Source organism: Salvelinus namaycush, chromosome 31 (assembly GCF_016432855.1).
Source record: "Salvelinus namaycush isolate Seneca chromosome 31, SaNama_1.0, whole genome shotgun sequence".
Classification (NCBI taxonomy): domain Eukaryota; kingdom Metazoa; phylum Chordata; class Actinopteri; order Salmoniformes; family Salmonidae; genus Salvelinus; species Salvelinus namaycush.
The window spans coordinates 26,387,047-26,404,602 of NC_052337.1; the positions used below are offsets into that span (position 1 = coordinate 26,387,047).

The following is a 17,556-nucleotide window of genomic DNA, read 5'->3' on the forward strand; positions in this document are numbered from 1 at the left end:
AACAGACTGTCATTGCAGCAGTCTGGGTAAGACTAATCAAATCCAATCAAATTGTATTTGTCACATGCGCCGAATACAACAGGTTTTTACCGTGAAATGCTTTCTTACAAGCCCTTAATCAACAATGCAGTTCAAGAAATAGAGTTGATAAAATATTTACTAAATAAACAAAATTTAAAAAATCTAATCAATCAAGAAGTAACACAAGAAATGTACATAACAATAATGAGGTTATATACATCGGGTCTGAGGACCCATGCCAAATCTTTTCAGTCTCCTGAGTGGGAAAAGGTGTCGTCGTGCCCTCCTCACAACTGTCTTGATGTGTTTGGACCATGATAGTTTGTTGGTGATGTGGACCAAGGAACTTGAAACTCTCGACCCGCTCCACTTCAGTTTTGACGATGTTAATGGGGGCCTGTTTGGCCCTCCTTTTCCTATAGTTCACGATCAGCTCCTTTATCTGGCTCACATTGAGAGAGAGGGGTTGTTGTCCTGGCACCACACTGCCAGGTCTCCCACTTAAATAGAGTGGCTGTTTCAGTAAATGACTCTTGGCTTATGGTCTGTGGTGCTTTTCAGAACCCTCTTTCTATTCCAGCTGGCAGTCTCTGTCTGGGATGTGATGCAAAAAGCTCTTTCTGAGAGTAGCCCACTTAAGCACCTGTGTGAGGCCTGAACAGGCAGGGCCTGATAGGTACTGGGCCAGGAGAGAGAGAGAGAGAGATGGAGAGAAAAAGAGAAAGCACAGTAAGGTGGAGGAAGAGAGAGAAACAGAAGGCATATGCTCGAGGAGAAGATGATAGAGAGGGAGAGAATGATTAAGAGGGAGAGAAAGAGAGAGAGCAAAGAAAAGAAGGCACAGCGAGAGACGAGAGAGAGAGAGCTCTGCTGTAGCTCCAGCACAGCTGAGGAGCACTTTTTTCCTCAGCTCCATTGTCAGATGGGAATGAATGTAGTCAGTGCCGTGCCAGTCAGCCCCTGGCGTTTGTCAGCTCTGCCTGCTCTAAGGGAGAAATCACTGGAGAATTCACACTATAATTGTAGGGCTTTGTTCAACAAGGGCAAACGAACGGTCTTACTGTTTCCACACGCAAGCTAAAGCCAATACCCTGAGAGCCCACCCTTATCATGTGAGAGTGGTGCTTCAGCAAGCAGAGAACAGCACTTTACATTCTGCTAGGTGTTCACCAATATCATAGACAAAGAGTGTGTGAAAAATGTTAAGAATGACACATCTTCGGACGGATATTCCACACAAAATGATTCATTCGCCATTCCTTCTCCATTGCATGGAGTGGTAAGAGAGATGAAACATTTCTTCATTGGGGTTTTCTGTAGTCTATTTCTGTCCTCTAGGACAAATTCCGTGTTAGCTTACATCTTTAAAAGATTCAAAGGCTCTCAGAAGACATTCTTCACACATTAGTATTGCAGACTCCCTCTGAAGCTCTTATCAACGTGGTTTATCAGCACGGATTCATCTTCCTTAAAATAATTAGCAGCTCAATTAGCAGCTCTGGTGCAGAAAAATAAGGAGAGAAATAGCGATCATGAGATAGAGTGATAGTAGTGTATCCTCAGAATATTTTCCCCCAATACCCTTTGCATGTTCTCATTGCTTAGTATCCATGAAGCTTCTTATATTGTAGCTCTGTCTATTGTTCCACTCAAGATCCCGCTGAGCAGAGATGGGTGAGCATTTGGCATGATTCAGTGTTGTGCCCACACACTGTCACACATGTACATTTGTCATTGACTGTAACATTTTATTTTCATGACTTTGCTAGTCTGTGTCATCCATTATAATCAAAACATGCTTCCTCTTCATGCCCTCATCTGACTCATTGGTCAGGGCCCATATTAATAAAGCGTAGAGGAGAAATGCTGATTTAGAATCAGTTTAGCCTTTTAGATCATAATGAGTAAGATTCCATGGACAGGGGAGGGGCGTGGGGCTGATCCTAGATCAGCGTTCCTACTCTGAGATACTTTATGAACACAGGCCCAGGTGTTTCCATAACCATGGTGTTTTCTTACGGCTCTCTCCTCCTGTGTGTTATAGGGATTTCCTTCCCCGTGGCTCTGGCATCGTCACCCGCCGTCCCTTGGTCCTGCAGCTGATCAACTGTCCCACAGGTAAACTCTTCTCCGTTCCCCTCTCTGTCCCACAGGTAAAGCCTTCCCCCATCCCTCCCTTCGATCAGAGGCACCTACTGATGCCAGTGGCTTGGTAGGTTTGTTATGGTAACTCTTCATTAAGCAGAGAATATCTAATAAGCAAGCTTTCAATAACAAGCTTAAGCACCATGCAAAATAGGACAAATCATTTGTCCTCATTTACATTTAATCCAGTCTTATGTAACCAGTTCAGAATGTGACTTTTGGAACAGATGTATTGCATTTATTCTATAGTACAAAATATCAATACCATCTAAGGTTTATGAAGACCAAACTGTCTCAGACCCTGAATGCTCAAATAATGTATAGCCTGCCCAAAGTCATTCATAATAATATACTTTATTTCTAAAGTGCATTTCTCACACCCCAAAAAATGAAAACAATGAATATTCTATTCATATAATAATAATTAATATTCTGTATTACCAAAAGGCCAAAATGAGCTTCTTCTTATATTCCAGTCAAGACAAGGTCTGTGGCTGTCTCACAGTTTTATCAATAGTGCCATCTAGGTTTGTTACATTTCCCTCCAAACTGAGAGTGATGAAAAGTGAAGAAATAACAGAACAGCTCATTTCAATTCAAGTTGCCAAAAATGGTTTCCTGTATTTGTCATTATTACGTCCCGGCTGTCTTCTTATATGATCTTGTCATCCTCACTTGTCCTCTCCTTTCCTTTCCTCACCTCTGTTCTGTCCCCCTCTCTTTCTGCAGAATATGCTGAGTTCCTTCACTGTAAGGGGAAGAAGTTTACAGACTTCGACGAGGTTCGGGGGGAGATCGAGGCGGAGACGGACCGCATCACTGGGCAGAATAAGGGCATCTCCCCTGTGCCAATCAACCTCAGGGTCTACTCCCCACATGGTGAGGTCACAGAACTACCACACTCATAAGACGTTGATCATAGGAAAGACTAGAGTAGTATAATTCTATACACAGAATTTTGTGAATCAAGTTTCCCTATTATTCAAAACTGGCAACCAAGTTTGATTGTATTGCCAGGACCTAAAGTGAGTTTCAATCAGTTACTATTCATGATATTATATAGTCGTTTATTTTTTAGAGTTAGCATTATTCATCAGTTCTGATATCATATTTAGAAATCTTTCTCTGTCGCCACCTCTCACCCCTCTACCCTCTCCTAACTCTCTTCCTCTCCCCTCCTCCCTCTCCCCTCTACCCTCTCCATACTCTCTTCACCCTCCTCTCTCACCTCCCTTCACCCCTCTCTCCCCTCTCCCTTCACAAATCTCTCCCCTCTCCCTTCACCCCCTCTCTCCCCTCTCCCTTCTCCCTTCATCCTTCACCCCCTCTCTCCCCTCTCTTTCCACCCCCTCTCTCCCCTCTCCTTTCACCCCCTATCTTCCGATATTCAACTCCCCTCTCCTCTCTCCCCTCTCCCCCTTTCTTCCCTAGTCCTGAACCTTACTCTGGTGGACTTGCCGGGCATGACCAAGGTCCCAGTAGGGGACCAGCCTGTGGACATTGAGCAGCAGATCAGAGACATGTTGTATCAGTTTGTGACGAAGGACAACTGTCTGCTGCTGGCTGTTTCCCCGGCCAACTCTGATCTGGCCAACTCAGATGCCCTAAAGATTGCCAAAGAAGTCGACCCACAAGGTGGGTTGATTGACTAGAGGTTAAAGGCAGAAACTGTAGACCTTCTGGCTCTCATCAGTGCTCTCAGTTTCATTCACCATCAAATTGTGACAGAGCAGTAGTTAGACAAGGATGCAATTTAACCTACCTACAATTGGACTTTGTTAATGTATTGTGTGTGTGTGTGTGTGTGTGTGTGTGTGTGTGTGTGTGTGTGTGTGTGTGTGTGTGTGTGTGTGTGTGTGTGTGTGTGTGTGTGTGTGCCTGCCCAGGTCAGAGGACCATTGGTGTGATCACCAAACTGGATCTGATGGACGAGGGGACTGATGCCCGAGAAATTCTGGAGAACAAGCTGCTGCCACTGCGAAGAGGTGAGACTAAACACACACACACACACACACACACACACACACACACACACACACACACACACACACACACACACACACACACACACACACACACACACACACACACACACACACACACACACACACACACACACACACACACACACACACACACACACACACACATTCTCATCCCATCTCAGTGCTTCCCTCTAGTGGTTATCTAGTTAATAATAATAATAGAACGTTGGATATAAAACGCCTTTCAACAAACCCAAGGAAACTGTACAGCAAGGATAACAAGGATAAAACAAGGATAAAAATAAATAAAAGCTACTTAGCTCAAGATAGAGCTGACTAAGGGCTGAGCTAAGCTGAGGGAAAAGCCAGACTGAACAGGTGGGTTTTTAGTCTGTTTTTGAAGATGGTGATTGAGTCAGTCAGAGTTGTGGGTGGTTGGGGGAGAGAGGTCCAGAGTTTGGGGGCAGCGGTGCTGAAAGCCCGGTCCCCCATGGTACAGAGTTTTGTTTTGGGGATGATGAGTAGTCCAGAGTCAGAGAAGAGGAGACAGCGGGAGAGGGTGTGTATGTGGAGGAGGTCGGAGAGGTATGAAGGGGCCAGGCCATGGAGGGCCTTGTAGGTGAGGAGTAGGATCTTGATAGGTAATGTGGAATTTGACTGGGAGCCAGTGAAGGTGGTGCAGAGTGGGGGTGATGTGTTCCCAGGGTTTGGTGCATGTGAGAACCCTGGCAGTGAAGGTGGTGCAGAGTGGGGTGATGTGTTCCCAGGGTTTGGTGCATGTGAGAACCCTGGCAGTGAAGGTGGTGCAGAGTGGGGTGATGTGTTCCCAGGGTTTGGTGCATGTGAGAACCCTGGCAGTGGAGTTCTAGACGTATTGAAGCCTATCCATGGCTTTGCCGGGCACCCCAAATAGGACTCCAGTTGTGTTGCCCACTGCAGCAACCAGTGTTACAACCGCTCACAACTCTACAGAGAGAAATGTGGACAGTAGGAGGATGTAGAGAAACAGAGGTGGGGCGCGTTGGAGATGGGGAAAAGAGTGACAGAGAAAATAAGAATGAAGGAAAGAGAGAGGGAGATGGAGGCGGACAAAAATAACATCTTGATTTTAGTGATACATCTGGAAAAAACGTCTGTTCGTTTCTTTTCTGTGCAATAAAATATATTTGTGGGAAACTCTCTAATGCAATTAGGTGACAACCCGTTTTTCTACTGGTGCTTGGTTAGAACCCAGGCATGTAGTTCTGTGGCTGTCTTCTCTGTTTCTGTCACTCTCTCGTGTCGGAAGACCTCACATGTTAAACCACTAGCATATTTACAAGGCTACTGGCGTTCAGTCCAAAAGGTAATAAGGCAGGATATCCTGTTTAACAGAGAACTGCACGAGAAAAATGAATTAAATTGGGATATGTGATCCCTGTTACCTTGTGGCTGCCTTGCCCCCCTCCCCCAATAACTATCCCACGATAGGGAAGTGGGAGCTAAAAGTTACCCTCCACACCGCTCTTCGAACCCCCCACCCCTTCAGCCCACTACCCCAGTGTGGTAAAACAACAAAGACAAACAAACAAGAAAAACCCACACACAAAAAAACTATATATTAACAAACTTCTTTCTTTTCTTTTCTTTCTTTCTCTCCACAAAACAACATTTAGCCAATCTTCGCATCCTGATCTGTCCAGTATTAGCTGACCTCTCTCCCTGCCCCAGGTTACATTGGTGTGGTGAACAGGAGTCAGAAGGACATTGATGGGAAGAAGGACATTACAGCGGCCATGGCTGCAGAGAGAAAGTTCTTCCTGACCCACCCTGGATACAGACACCTGGCTGAACGCATGGGCACCCCCTACCTACAGAAAACACTCAACCAGGTTAGTCCCCTACCTACAGAAAACACTCAACCAGGTTAGTCCCCTACCTACAGAAAACACTCAACCAGGTTAGTCCCCTACCTACAGAAAACACTCAACCAGGTTAGTCCCCTACCTACAGAAAACACTGAACCAGGTTAGTCCCCTACCTACAGAAAACACAGAACCAGGTTAGTCCCCTACCTACAGAAAACACTGAACCAGGTTAGTCCCCTACCTACAGAAAACACTCAACCAGGTTAGTCCCCTACCTACAGAAAACACTCAACCAGGTTAGTCCCCTACCTACAGAAAACACTCAACCAGGTTAGTCCCCTACCTACAGAAAACACTCAACCAGGTTAGTCCCCTACCTACAGAAAACACTCAACCAGGTTAGTCCCCTACCTACAGAAAACACTCAACCAGGTTAGTCCCCTACCTACAGAAAACACAGAACCAGGTTAGTCCCCTACCTACAGAAAACACTCAACCAGGTTAGTCCCCTACCTACAGAAAACACTCAACCAGGTTAGTCCCCTACCTACAGAAAACACAGAACCAGGTTAGTCCCCTACCTACAGAAAACACTCAACCAGGTTAGTCCCCTACCTACAGAAAACACTCAACCAGGTTAGTCCCCTACCTACAGAAAACACAGAACCAGGTTAGTCCCCTACCTACAGAAAACACAGAACCAGGTTAGTCCCCTACCTACAGAAAACACTCAACCAGGTTAGTCCCCTACCTACAGAAAACACTCAACCAGGTTAGTCCCCTACCTACAGAAAACACTCAACCAGGTTAGTCCCCTACCTACAGAAAACACTCAACCAGGTTAGTCCCCTACCTACAAAAAACACTCAACCAGGTTAGTCCCCTACCTACAGAAAACACAGAACCAGGTTAGTCCCCTACCTACAGAAAACACTCAACCAGGTTAGTCCCCTACCTACAGAAAACACTCAACCAGGTTAGTCCCCTACCTACAGAAAACACTGAACCAGGTTAGTCCCCTACCTACAGAAAACACTGAACCAGGTTAGTCCCCTACCTACAGAAAACACTGAACTAGGTTAGTCCCCTACCTACAGAAAACACTGAACCAGGTTAGTCCCCTACCTACAGAAAACACTCAACCAGGTTAGTCCCCTACCTACAGAAAACACTGAACCAGGTTAGTCCCCTACCTACAGAAAACACTCAACCAGGTTAGTCCCCTACCTACAGAAAACACTGAACCAGGTTAGTCCCCTACCTACAGAAAACACTCAACCAGGTTAGTCCCCTACCTACAGAAAACACTGAACCAGGTTAGTCCCCTACCTACAGAAAACACTCAACCAGGTTAGTCCCCTACCTACAGAAAACACTCAACCAGGTTAGTTCCCTACCTACAGAAGACACTCAACCAGGTTAGTCCCCTACCTACAGAAAACACTCAACCAGGTTAGTCCCCTACCTACAGAAAACACTCAACCAGGTTAGTTCCCTACCTACAGAAGACACTCAACCAGGCTGCTCAACAAGGATCTATTTGGATGCTTTTTTATTTCACCTTTATTTAACCAGGTAGGCCAGTTGAGAACAAGTTCTCATTTACAACTGCGACCTGGCTAAGATAAAGCAAAGCAGTGTGACAAAAACAACAACACAGAGTTACACATAAACAAACGTACAGTCAATAAATACAAAATAAAATAAAAATAGAAAAATCTATGTACAGTGTGAGCAAATGTAGAAGAGTAGGGAGGTAGGCAATAAATAGGCCCTAGAGGTGAAAATAATTACAATATAGCATTAATACTGGAGTGATAGATGTGCAGATGATGATGTGCAAGTAGAGATACTGTGGTGCAAATGAGCAAGAGGGTAAGTAATAATATGGGGATGAGGTAGTCGGGTGTGCTATTTACAGATTGGCTGTGTACAGGTACAGTGATCGGTAAGCTGCTCTGACAGCTGATGCTTAAAGTTAGAGAGGTAGATATCAGCTTCAGTGATTTTTGCAATTCGTTCCTTCAAGCAGAGAACTGGAAGGAAAGACGGACAAAGGAAGTGTTGGCTTTGGGGATGACCAGTGAGATATACCTGCTGGAGCGCGTGCTACGGGTGGGTGTTGCTCTGGTGACCAGTGAGCTGAGACAAGGTAGGGCTTTACCTAGCAGGGTCTTGTAGATGACCTGGAGCCAGTGGGTTTGGCGACGGATATGTAGTGAGGGCCAGCAAACGAGAGCATACAGGTCGCAGTGGTGGGTGGTATATGGGGCTTTGGTGACAAAACAGATGGCACTGTGATGGACTACATCTAGTTTGCTGAGTAGAGTGTTGGAGGCTATTTTGTAAATGACATCACCGACGTCGAGGATCGGTAGGATAGTCAGTTTTACGAGGGTATGTTTGGCAGCGTGAGTGAAGGAGGCTTTGTTGTGAAATAGGAAGCCGATTCTAGACTTCTAATAACATCCACTGAAGAGTAGGTGAATGGTAGTAGTATAGTCTAGGATCTGACCACTGTCATCTCTCCAGTCCCATGTTAAAACCCACCCTGACCTTTCACCCTTCAGCAACTGACCAATCACATCCGGGACACTCTGCCGGGGCTGCGGGCCAAGCTGCAGAGCCAGCTGCTGTCTATAGAGAAGGAAGTGGAGGAGTACAAGAACTTCAGACCTGACGACCCCTCCCGCAAGACCAAGGCCCTATTGCAGTGAGTAGGATACACACTTCCATACACACACACATGCATGCATGCACACGCACACACACACACACACACACACACACACACACACACACACACACACACACACACACACACACACACACACACACACACACACACACACACACACACACACACACACACACACACACACACACAGACACACAGAGACACAGAGACACAGAGACACAGAGACACAGAGACACAGAGACACACAGAGACAGACACACACACTTCATTAACTCCCTTTTCCCTGTATCTCACCCAGGATGGTGCAGCAGTTCTCAGTGGACTTTGAGAAGCGTATCGAGGGCTCTGGGGACCAGATCGACACAGCAGAGTTGTCAGGAGGAGCCAGGATCAACCGCATCTTCCACGAGCGCTTCCCCTTTGAGCTGGTCAAGGTGTGTGTACTGTACTGTATGTGTGCATGTCTCTTACCAGGTCCCCCTCTTTCCTAACTCTTAGTGTCCATGCAACCCCAGAATGAGAACCCCAGAATTGGTTTTTCTAATGACTGCATCACCTGGTTCACCAACTACTTTGCAGACAGAGTTCAGTGTGTCAAATCGGAGGGCATGTTGTCCGGACCTCTGGCAGTCTCTATGGGGGTAACACAGGGTTCAATTCTTGGGCCGACTCTTTTCTCTGTATATATCAGTGATGTCGCTCTTGCTGCGGGCGATTCTCTGATCCACCTCTACGCAGACGACACCATTCTGTATACTTCTGGCCCTTCCTTGGACACTGTGCTAACTAACTTCCAAACGAGCTTCAATGCCACACAACACTCGTTCCGTGGCTTCCAACTGCTCTTAAACGCTAGTAAAACCAAATGCATGCTTTTCAACCGTTCGCTGCCCGCACCCGCCCGCCCGACTAGTATCACCACCCTGGACGGTTCCGACCTAGAATATGTGGACAACTACAAATACCTAGGTGTCTGGCTAGACTGTAATCTCTCCTTCCAGACTCATATTAAACATCTCCAATCCAAAATCAAATCTAGAATCGGCTTTCTATTTCGCAACAAAGCCTCCTTCACTCATGCCGCCAAACTTACACTAGTAAAACTGACTATCCTACTGATCCTCGACGGCGATGTCATCTACAAAATAGCTTCCAACACTCTACTTAGCAAACTGGATGCAGTCTATCACAGTGCCATCCGTTTTGTTATCAAATCACCTTATACCACCCACCACTGCGACCTGTATGCTCTAGTCGGCTGGCCCTCGCTACATATTTGTCGCCATACCCACTGGCTCCAGGTCATCTATAAGTCTATGCTAGGTAAAGCTCCGCCTTATCTCAGTTCACTGGTCACGATAACAACACCCACCCATAGCACACGCTCCAGCAGGTATATCTCACTGGTCATCCCCAAAGCCAACACCTCATTTGGCTGCCTTTCAATTCAGTTCTCTGCTGCCAGTGACTGGAACAAATTGCAAAAATCGCTGAAGTTGGAGACTTTTATTTCCCTCACCAACTTTAAACATCAACTATCTGAGCAGCTAACCGATCGCTGCAGCTGTACATAGTCCATCTGTAAATAGCCCACCCAATCTACCTACCTCACCCCCATACTGTTTTTATTTTATTTACTTTTCTGCTCTTTTGCACACCAGTATCTCTACTTGCACATCATCATCTGCTCATTTATCACTCCAGTGTTAATCTGCTAAATTGTAATTATTCGCTCCTATGGCCTATTTATTGCCTACCTCCTCATGCCTTTTGCACACACTATATATAGACTTTATTTTTTCTACTGTGTCATTGACTTGTTTATTGTGTTATTGGCTTATTTATTGTTTACTCCATGTGTAACTCTGTGTTGTTGTCTGTGTCACACTGCTTTGCTTTTTACAGACAGAGACTATATGAGTAAAACATTATTTCCTCCCTCCCTCCCCAAACCCCCTCCTTCTATCCCTCCCTCCCAGAGCCACTCATTGAATACAAGCGACCTTAGGTTCCTGTTTCTGCTGTGTGTTGGAGGTGTGTGTTCACTATTTAACGGTGTGTTTTCCTTTCTGTGTCTGTACAGATGGAGTTTAATGAGAAGGAGCTTCGCAAGGAGATCAGCTACGCAATCAAGAACATCCACGGCATCAGGCACGTCCCTCATCCCTATCCCTCTCTCCCTACCCCTGTCCTCACCCGCCTGGGTCACCCCTCTGGGCCAGACCAACTCTAATCATCCTCACCCATCTAATCATGAAGACCTCTAGAGAAACTGATTGCAGTCCAGCGCCCATCATGCTGTTGCATACTGAGGACATCAGAAACAGAGGTGGAGGGATTTGTGATTAGATCTGTGACCGCTGGTGGGGTGGCATCTTTCTCTCACTCTTTGCCCCGTCCGTCTGTATGTATCTTGTATGTATGTATGTCTGTGTGGTGAAGCCTCATATGCCCGTCATGTGTAACCTAGCTCACTCCATCCCCGTCCTACAAAAAATTCCTGTCTTTTACCTAGGTCCAAGAGTGATATAAATCAGAATCAGACAGTGATGTCATCACTCTTCAGGAAGTGAACCTGTTGAAAGTCCCCCCTGTGTTTCTTCCTCCCTCTTAACCTAACTCCCATGAGTGAAGGAAGGCTTCAAGGTTAGAAGATGGTTTGAACTACGTACCTGAACACATATTCCTCCTGACTACCAATAAACCATACTTACCTTAACTATGAACAATTAGTATTTCTCTGGTGTAGTTGGTGTAAGATGGTGTAAAGAGAAGCCCAATTGGTTTGCTCTGAACTCAATAAACAAAAAATCGAATCAAAACCAATTTTATTTTTCACATGCTTCGTAAAACAACTGGTGTAGACTAACAGTGAAATAATTACTTACGGTCCTTTTTCAACAATGCAGGATGCAAAAAAACTATCTCGAAATATTATTTACAGTTGAAGTCGGAAGTTTACAAATACAGTAGCCAAATACATTTAAACTCAGTTTTTCACAATTCTTGACATTTAATCCTAGTAAAGATTCCCTGTCTTTGGTCAGTTAGGATCACCACTTTATTTTAAGAATGTGAAATGTCAGAAGAATAGTAGAGAGAATTATTTATTTCAGCTTTATTTCTTTCATCACATTCCCAGTGGGTCAGAAGTTTACATACACTCAATTAGTATTTGGTAGCATTGCCGGTTACATTTTTTAACTTGGGTCAAATGTTTCGGGTAGCCTTCTACAAGCTTCCCACAATACGTTGGGTGAATTTTGGCCCATTACTCCTGACAGAGCTGGTGTAACTGAGTCAGGTTTGTAGGCTTCCTTGCTCGCAAACGCTTTTTCAGTTCTGCCCACAAATGTTCTATATGATTGAGGTCAGGGCTTTGTGATGGCCTCTCCAATATCTTGACTTTGTTGTCCTTAGGCCATTTTGCCACAACTTTGGCAGTATGCTTGGGGGTCATTGTCCATTTGAAAGACCCATTTGCGACCAAGCTTTAACTTCCTGACTGATGTCTTGAGATGTTGCTTCAATATATCCACATAATTTTCTTTCCTCATGATGCCATCTATTTTGTGAAGTGCACCAGTCCCTCCTGCAGCAAAGCACCCCCACAACATGATGCTGCCACCCCCATGCTTCACGGTTGGCATGGTGTTCTTCGGCTTGCAAGACTCCCTCTTTTTCCTCCAAACATAATGATGGTCATTATGGCCAAACAGTTATATTTTTGTTTGTTTTTGTTTCATCAGACCAGAGGACATTTCTCCAAAAAAGTACGATCTTTGTCCCCATGTGCAGTTGCAAACCGTAGTCTGGCGTTTTTATGGCGGTTTTGGAGTAGTGGCTTCTTCCTTGCTGAACGGCCTTTCAGGTTATGTCGATTTAGGACTCGTTTTACTGAGGATATAGATACTTTTGTACCGGTTTCCTCTAGCATCTTCACAAGGTCCTTGCTGTTGTTCTGGGATTGATTTGCACTTTCTGCACCAAAGTACGTTCATCTCTAGGAGACAGAACGCTTCTCCTTCCTGAGCGGTATGACGGCTGCGTGGTCCCATTGTGTTTATACTTGCGTACTTTAGTTTGTACAGATGTACGTGGTACGTTCAGGTGTTTGGAAATTGCTCCCAAGGATGAACCAGACTCGTGGAGGTCTACATTTTCTTTCTGAGGTCTTGACTGATTTCTTTTGATTTTCCCATGATGTCAAGCAAAGAGGCACTGAGTTTGAAGGTAGGCCTTGAAATACATCCACAGGTACACCTCCAATTGACTCAAATGATTAGCCTATCAGAAGCTTCTAAAGTCATGACATAATTTTCTGGAATTTTCCAAGCTGTTTAAAGGCACAGTCAACTTAGTGTATGTAAACTTCTGACCCACTGGAATTGTGATCCAGTGAATTATAAGTTAAATAATCGGTCTGTAAACAATTGTTGGAAAAATTACTTGTGTCATGCACAAAGTAGATGTCCTAACCGACTTGCCAAAACTATAGTTTGTTAACAAGACATTTGTGGAGTGGTTGAAAAACGAGTTCTAATGACTCCAACCTAAGTGTATGTAAACTTCCGACTTCAACTGTACATATACTTTTAAATAAAAACCTTTGAATGAGATGGTGTGTCCAAACTTTTGACTGGTACTGTGTATGTATGTATATATAAATATATATATATATATAAAAAGATGTGACTTCCTTTCCTTGTTACCTTTCATTTGGGGCAAATGATCTGAAAGAAGCAGTTATTAAAAGGAAAATGGCTGCAAACATATGCTTACTATGAGGGTGCCCTCTACCCTATAGGTCAGTGGTTCTGAAGGAGGGGGACTGGTGAAAGGAAACCATTTAAGAGAATTGGGACACATTTTGTTGTAGTAGTGTAGGGACTCCAATAGGCATGGTGTCATCCGATGATTGGATGACTCATGTACTGTAGCATGTGGGCAAAACTCTTCACATACTGTGTAGCAATAATCATATAAGTTGTGTTCTAAGAGCTCAGTTTTTATCTGCACATTTGAGCTAGCAGAATATTTTCCTGAAACCATAATGTGATGATTTCGTTCAGTTTTTCAGTCATGTTTTCTGCTTTCTGTTGTCATTCTCTTTCTTTGTCTTACTGTGCATGGTTCTTCTTTATGTTGTGGGAGGGGGTCTTTTCAATTAACACTGTTCTCTCTGCCCGACCTCTCTCCCCTTTTCTCCTTTTTTCAAATTTTCTCTCTTTTTTGGGACTGTTACTGGGCAGAACTGGCCTCTTCACTCCGGACATGGCTTTTGAGACCATTGTGAAAAGGCAGATCGGCAAGATCAAAGAGCCCTGCCAGAAATGTGTGGATATGGTCATTTCTGAGCTAGTCAATACCGTTAGGCAGTGTACTCAGAAGGTAAACACACACGGTGGAGAGCAACACTATGGTTTCACCTCTCCCTCCAACCAAAACCTGCAGCTATGTCATCCCTGTTACCGTATCACCGTACCGTTCCGTTCTCCAGACCCTGTTGTTCCGGGTTGGGACAGTAGGGGGCATACTGGGGTAGCGGGGGTATTGTGAGGGACTGCCTGCCTACCGCTTTGGATGGGGTGGCTGGGTGGAGTGGCCATGGCCATGTTAAAGAACTATGCTTGGTTTAGAATGGGTCTTGATGCTGCCGGTTTGCTGCTACGTGGCTGTATGTCAAGGGTTTAGACACAGGAGTAAGGATTAAATCATTTCAACAAATATTTTGTTATGAATATGATCACATGAACATTAATAATTTAATTAATGGTCAAATTAACACATCTTAAGATGTTACAGTTCTGTTAAGTCACAGGTGACTGAGTTAATTTTAGCAGTGGTGACATCATTTTCGATGCCCTGACTGTGTCATCAAAGTGTCACTCAGCTGTTGTCCCAGTCAGCCATGTTGGGTGACCTCGGCATCCAGACCTCCTGCTTGTGAGACCGGGTGCTGTGCACCTGCAGCAGACAGGACCCATGACAATGTGGAAGTTTGGCTGCTCATCCAAGGGCCAAGTTCAGCTAAGAGTGCCTTTGAGGGCCGCACTCAGCGGATAAGGCCCCAGTGGTCTTAATACCAGTTAATCCACTGTGACAAGGCCCAGTTTGGAACGCAGTCTGACCACAGTGGTTCTGGGACAGTGGAATAACAAATGCTGTGGCCCTGCTCTGAGTGGTCAGCTGGGGGATCGGGGGGTGGAAAAAGGCTTGAGAGGGGGTCAAGGTAGAGGGGAGGAGCAAGGTGCTTTGTCTGAGATGGTGGGTGCACAGCTGCGGTCTCAAATGGCTCACGGCTCAGAGCTGTTGACCAGTGGGGTGGTGCAGGCTGTGATCTCTCTCTCTCTCTCTCTCTCTCTCTCTCTCTCTCTGGATGGAGGGACAGACCTCAGCGCTAGCCTGTTTCGAACAGCTTCAAGGGAAACCAAATGTCTCACTTGCCTCTTTTTTACCCTGTGTACGGTTTACCCACCTCCCCCTGACTTGTCCCTATCCCCTCTATTTCATCTGCCTTTCAGTCTGTCATCCCTCTTTTTCCCCACCTTATCTGTTTCTCTCCTTCCCTGTGTGGCCCTCTTGTGTTACTCTTTATTGGCATGGGAAACATATGTTAACATTGCCAAAGCAAGTGAAGTAGATAATAAACTAAAGTGAAATAAGCAATACAAAATAACAGTAAACATAACACTCACAAAAGTCCAAAATAATAAAAACATTTGAAAATGTCTTATTATGAGCAAATAAATAAACATAAATATGGGTTGTATTTACAATGGTGTTTGTTCTTCACTGGTTGGTCTTTCCTTGTGGCAACAGGTCACAAATCTTGCTGCTGTGAGGGCACACTGTGGTATTTCACCCAGTAGATGTGGGAGTTTGGTTGAAATACACTGTGGCATTTCTCTCTTCTGCTTTGACCTGCTCTCTCTCCCTGTGGATTCTCTTCATCTTTCACTCCATTCCTCCATCTCGGTTTCTGTTTCTCTTTGTCTCTTTATCTTGGTTTCTCCCCCTTCTGTTTCTCTATTTCTTTACTTCTCTCTCTCTCTCTCTCTCTCTCTTCTCTCTCCCGTCACCGCCTCCTCTCTACAGGACGGGCCTGTTCACTCCTGACCTGGCCTTTGAGGCCATAGTGAAAAAGCAGATCCAAAAGCTGAAGGAACCCTCACTGAAGTGTATAGATATGGTAGTGAGCGAACTCACCTCAACCATACAAAAGTGTAGTGACAAGGTAACCAATGAACCGAGCCATGTTCGGAGTCTGGCTTGCGTCATTCTTAGAGGTAGGGATAGACCGATGGCTGGACTACAAAAAAAAGGAAGCAAAATATGTGATCTGTTTTAGATCAGCATAGTGGTTAGGGTTGTAGATACAGTGCTTTCCGAAAAATATTCATACCCCTTGATTTATTCCACATTGTTCTGTTACAGCCTGAATTCAAAATGAATTACATAGATTTTGGTTCTCACGCGCACACAATACCCCATAATGAGAAAGTGAAAACATGTTTTTCGAAATTTGTGCAAATGTTTTGAAAATCAGGTGAAGAAATATCACACCCCTTAGTCAATACTTTGTAGAAGCACCTTAAACAGCGAATACAGTTGTGAGTCTTTCTGGGTAAGTTTCTGAGAGCTTTCCACACATGGTTTGTGCAACATTTTCTCATTATTCTTTTCACAATTCTTCAAGCTCTGTCAAATTGGTTGTTAATCATGGCTTGACAACCATTTTCAGGTTTGTCATAGATTTTCAAGCAGATTTAAGTCAAAAATGTAACTCGGCCACTCAAGAACCTTCAATGTCTTCTTGGTAAGCAACTCCAGTGTAGATTTGGCCTTATGTGTTAGGTTATTGTCCTGCTGGAAGGGGAATTCATCTCCCAGTGTCTGGTGGAAAGCAGACTGAACCAGGTTTTCCTCTAGGATTTTGCCAGTGCTTAGCACAATTCTGTTTATTTTCTATCCTGAAAAACTCCCCAGTCCTTAACGATTCAAAGCGTACCCATAACATGATGCAGCCACCAATTTATTCTTGAAAATATGGAGAGTGGTACTCAGTAATGTGTGGTATTGAATTTACCCCATACATAACACTTTGTATTCAGGACAAAAAGTTTATTGCTTTGCCACATGTTTTGCAGTATTACTTTAGTGCCTTATTTTTATTTTTATTCTGTACAGGCTTACTTCTTTCCACTTTGTCAATTAGGTTAGTATTGTGGAGTAATGGCAATGTTGTTGATCCATCTTCAGTTTTCTCCTATCACAGCCATTAAACTCCGCAACTGTTTTGAGGTCACCATTGGCCTCATGAAATCCCTGAGCGGTTTCCTTCCTCTCCGGCAACTGAGTTAGGAAGGACGCCTGTATCTTTGTAGTGACTGGGCCATACACCATCCAAAGTGTGATTTATAACTTCACCATGCTCAAAGGGATATTCAATGTCTGCTTTGTTTTATTCCATCTACCAATAGGTTCCCTTCTTTGTGGTTAAATCTGTGTTTGAAAATCACTGCTCAACTGAGGGACCTTACAGATAATTGTGTGGGGTACAGAGATGAGGTCCATGCAACTTATTATGTGACTTGTTAAGCAAATGTATACCCCTAAAGGCTTGCCATAACAAAGGGGTTGAATACTTATTGACTAAAGACATTTCAGATTTTCATTTTTGAATTTGTAAAAAGTGGTGTATTGTGTGTAGGCCAGTGACAAACAAATCTCAATTTAATAAATATTTTATTCAGGTTGTAACACAACACAATGTGGAAAAGGTCAAGGGGTGTGAATACTTCCTGAAGGCACTGTATATGCTTCCTGTTTGTTCGATAAGAGGCAACTTAACTAAAAT

The 17,556-nt window shown here is 44.4% G+C and overlaps 1 protein-coding gene across 1 annotated transcript in view; it reads left to right on the forward strand.

The window, feature by feature from the left end:
- Window positions 1–17,556, forward strand: part of LOC120026051 (dynamin-1) — a 79,370-nt gene that overhangs the window by 18,579 nt on the left and 43,235 nt on the right. The window contains exons 2-10 of the mRNA XM_038970835.1: window positions 2,066–2,139; window positions 2,896–3,045; window positions 3,598–3,801; window positions 4,053–4,151; window positions 5,862–6,022; window positions 8,569–8,711; window positions 8,995–9,130; window positions 10,780–10,847; window positions 13,949–14,087. Of these exons, the coding sequence (XP_038826763.1) occupies window positions 2,066–2,139; window positions 2,896–3,045; window positions 3,598–3,801; window positions 4,053–4,151; window positions 5,862–6,022; window positions 8,569–8,711; window positions 8,995–9,130; window positions 10,780–10,847; window positions 13,949–14,087 (1,174 nt within the window). The remainder of the gene's footprint in view (window positions 1–2,065; window positions 2,140–2,895; window positions 3,046–3,597; window positions 3,802–4,052; window positions 4,152–5,861; window positions 6,023–8,568; window positions 8,712–8,994; window positions 9,131–10,779; window positions 10,848–13,948; window positions 14,088–17,556) is intronic.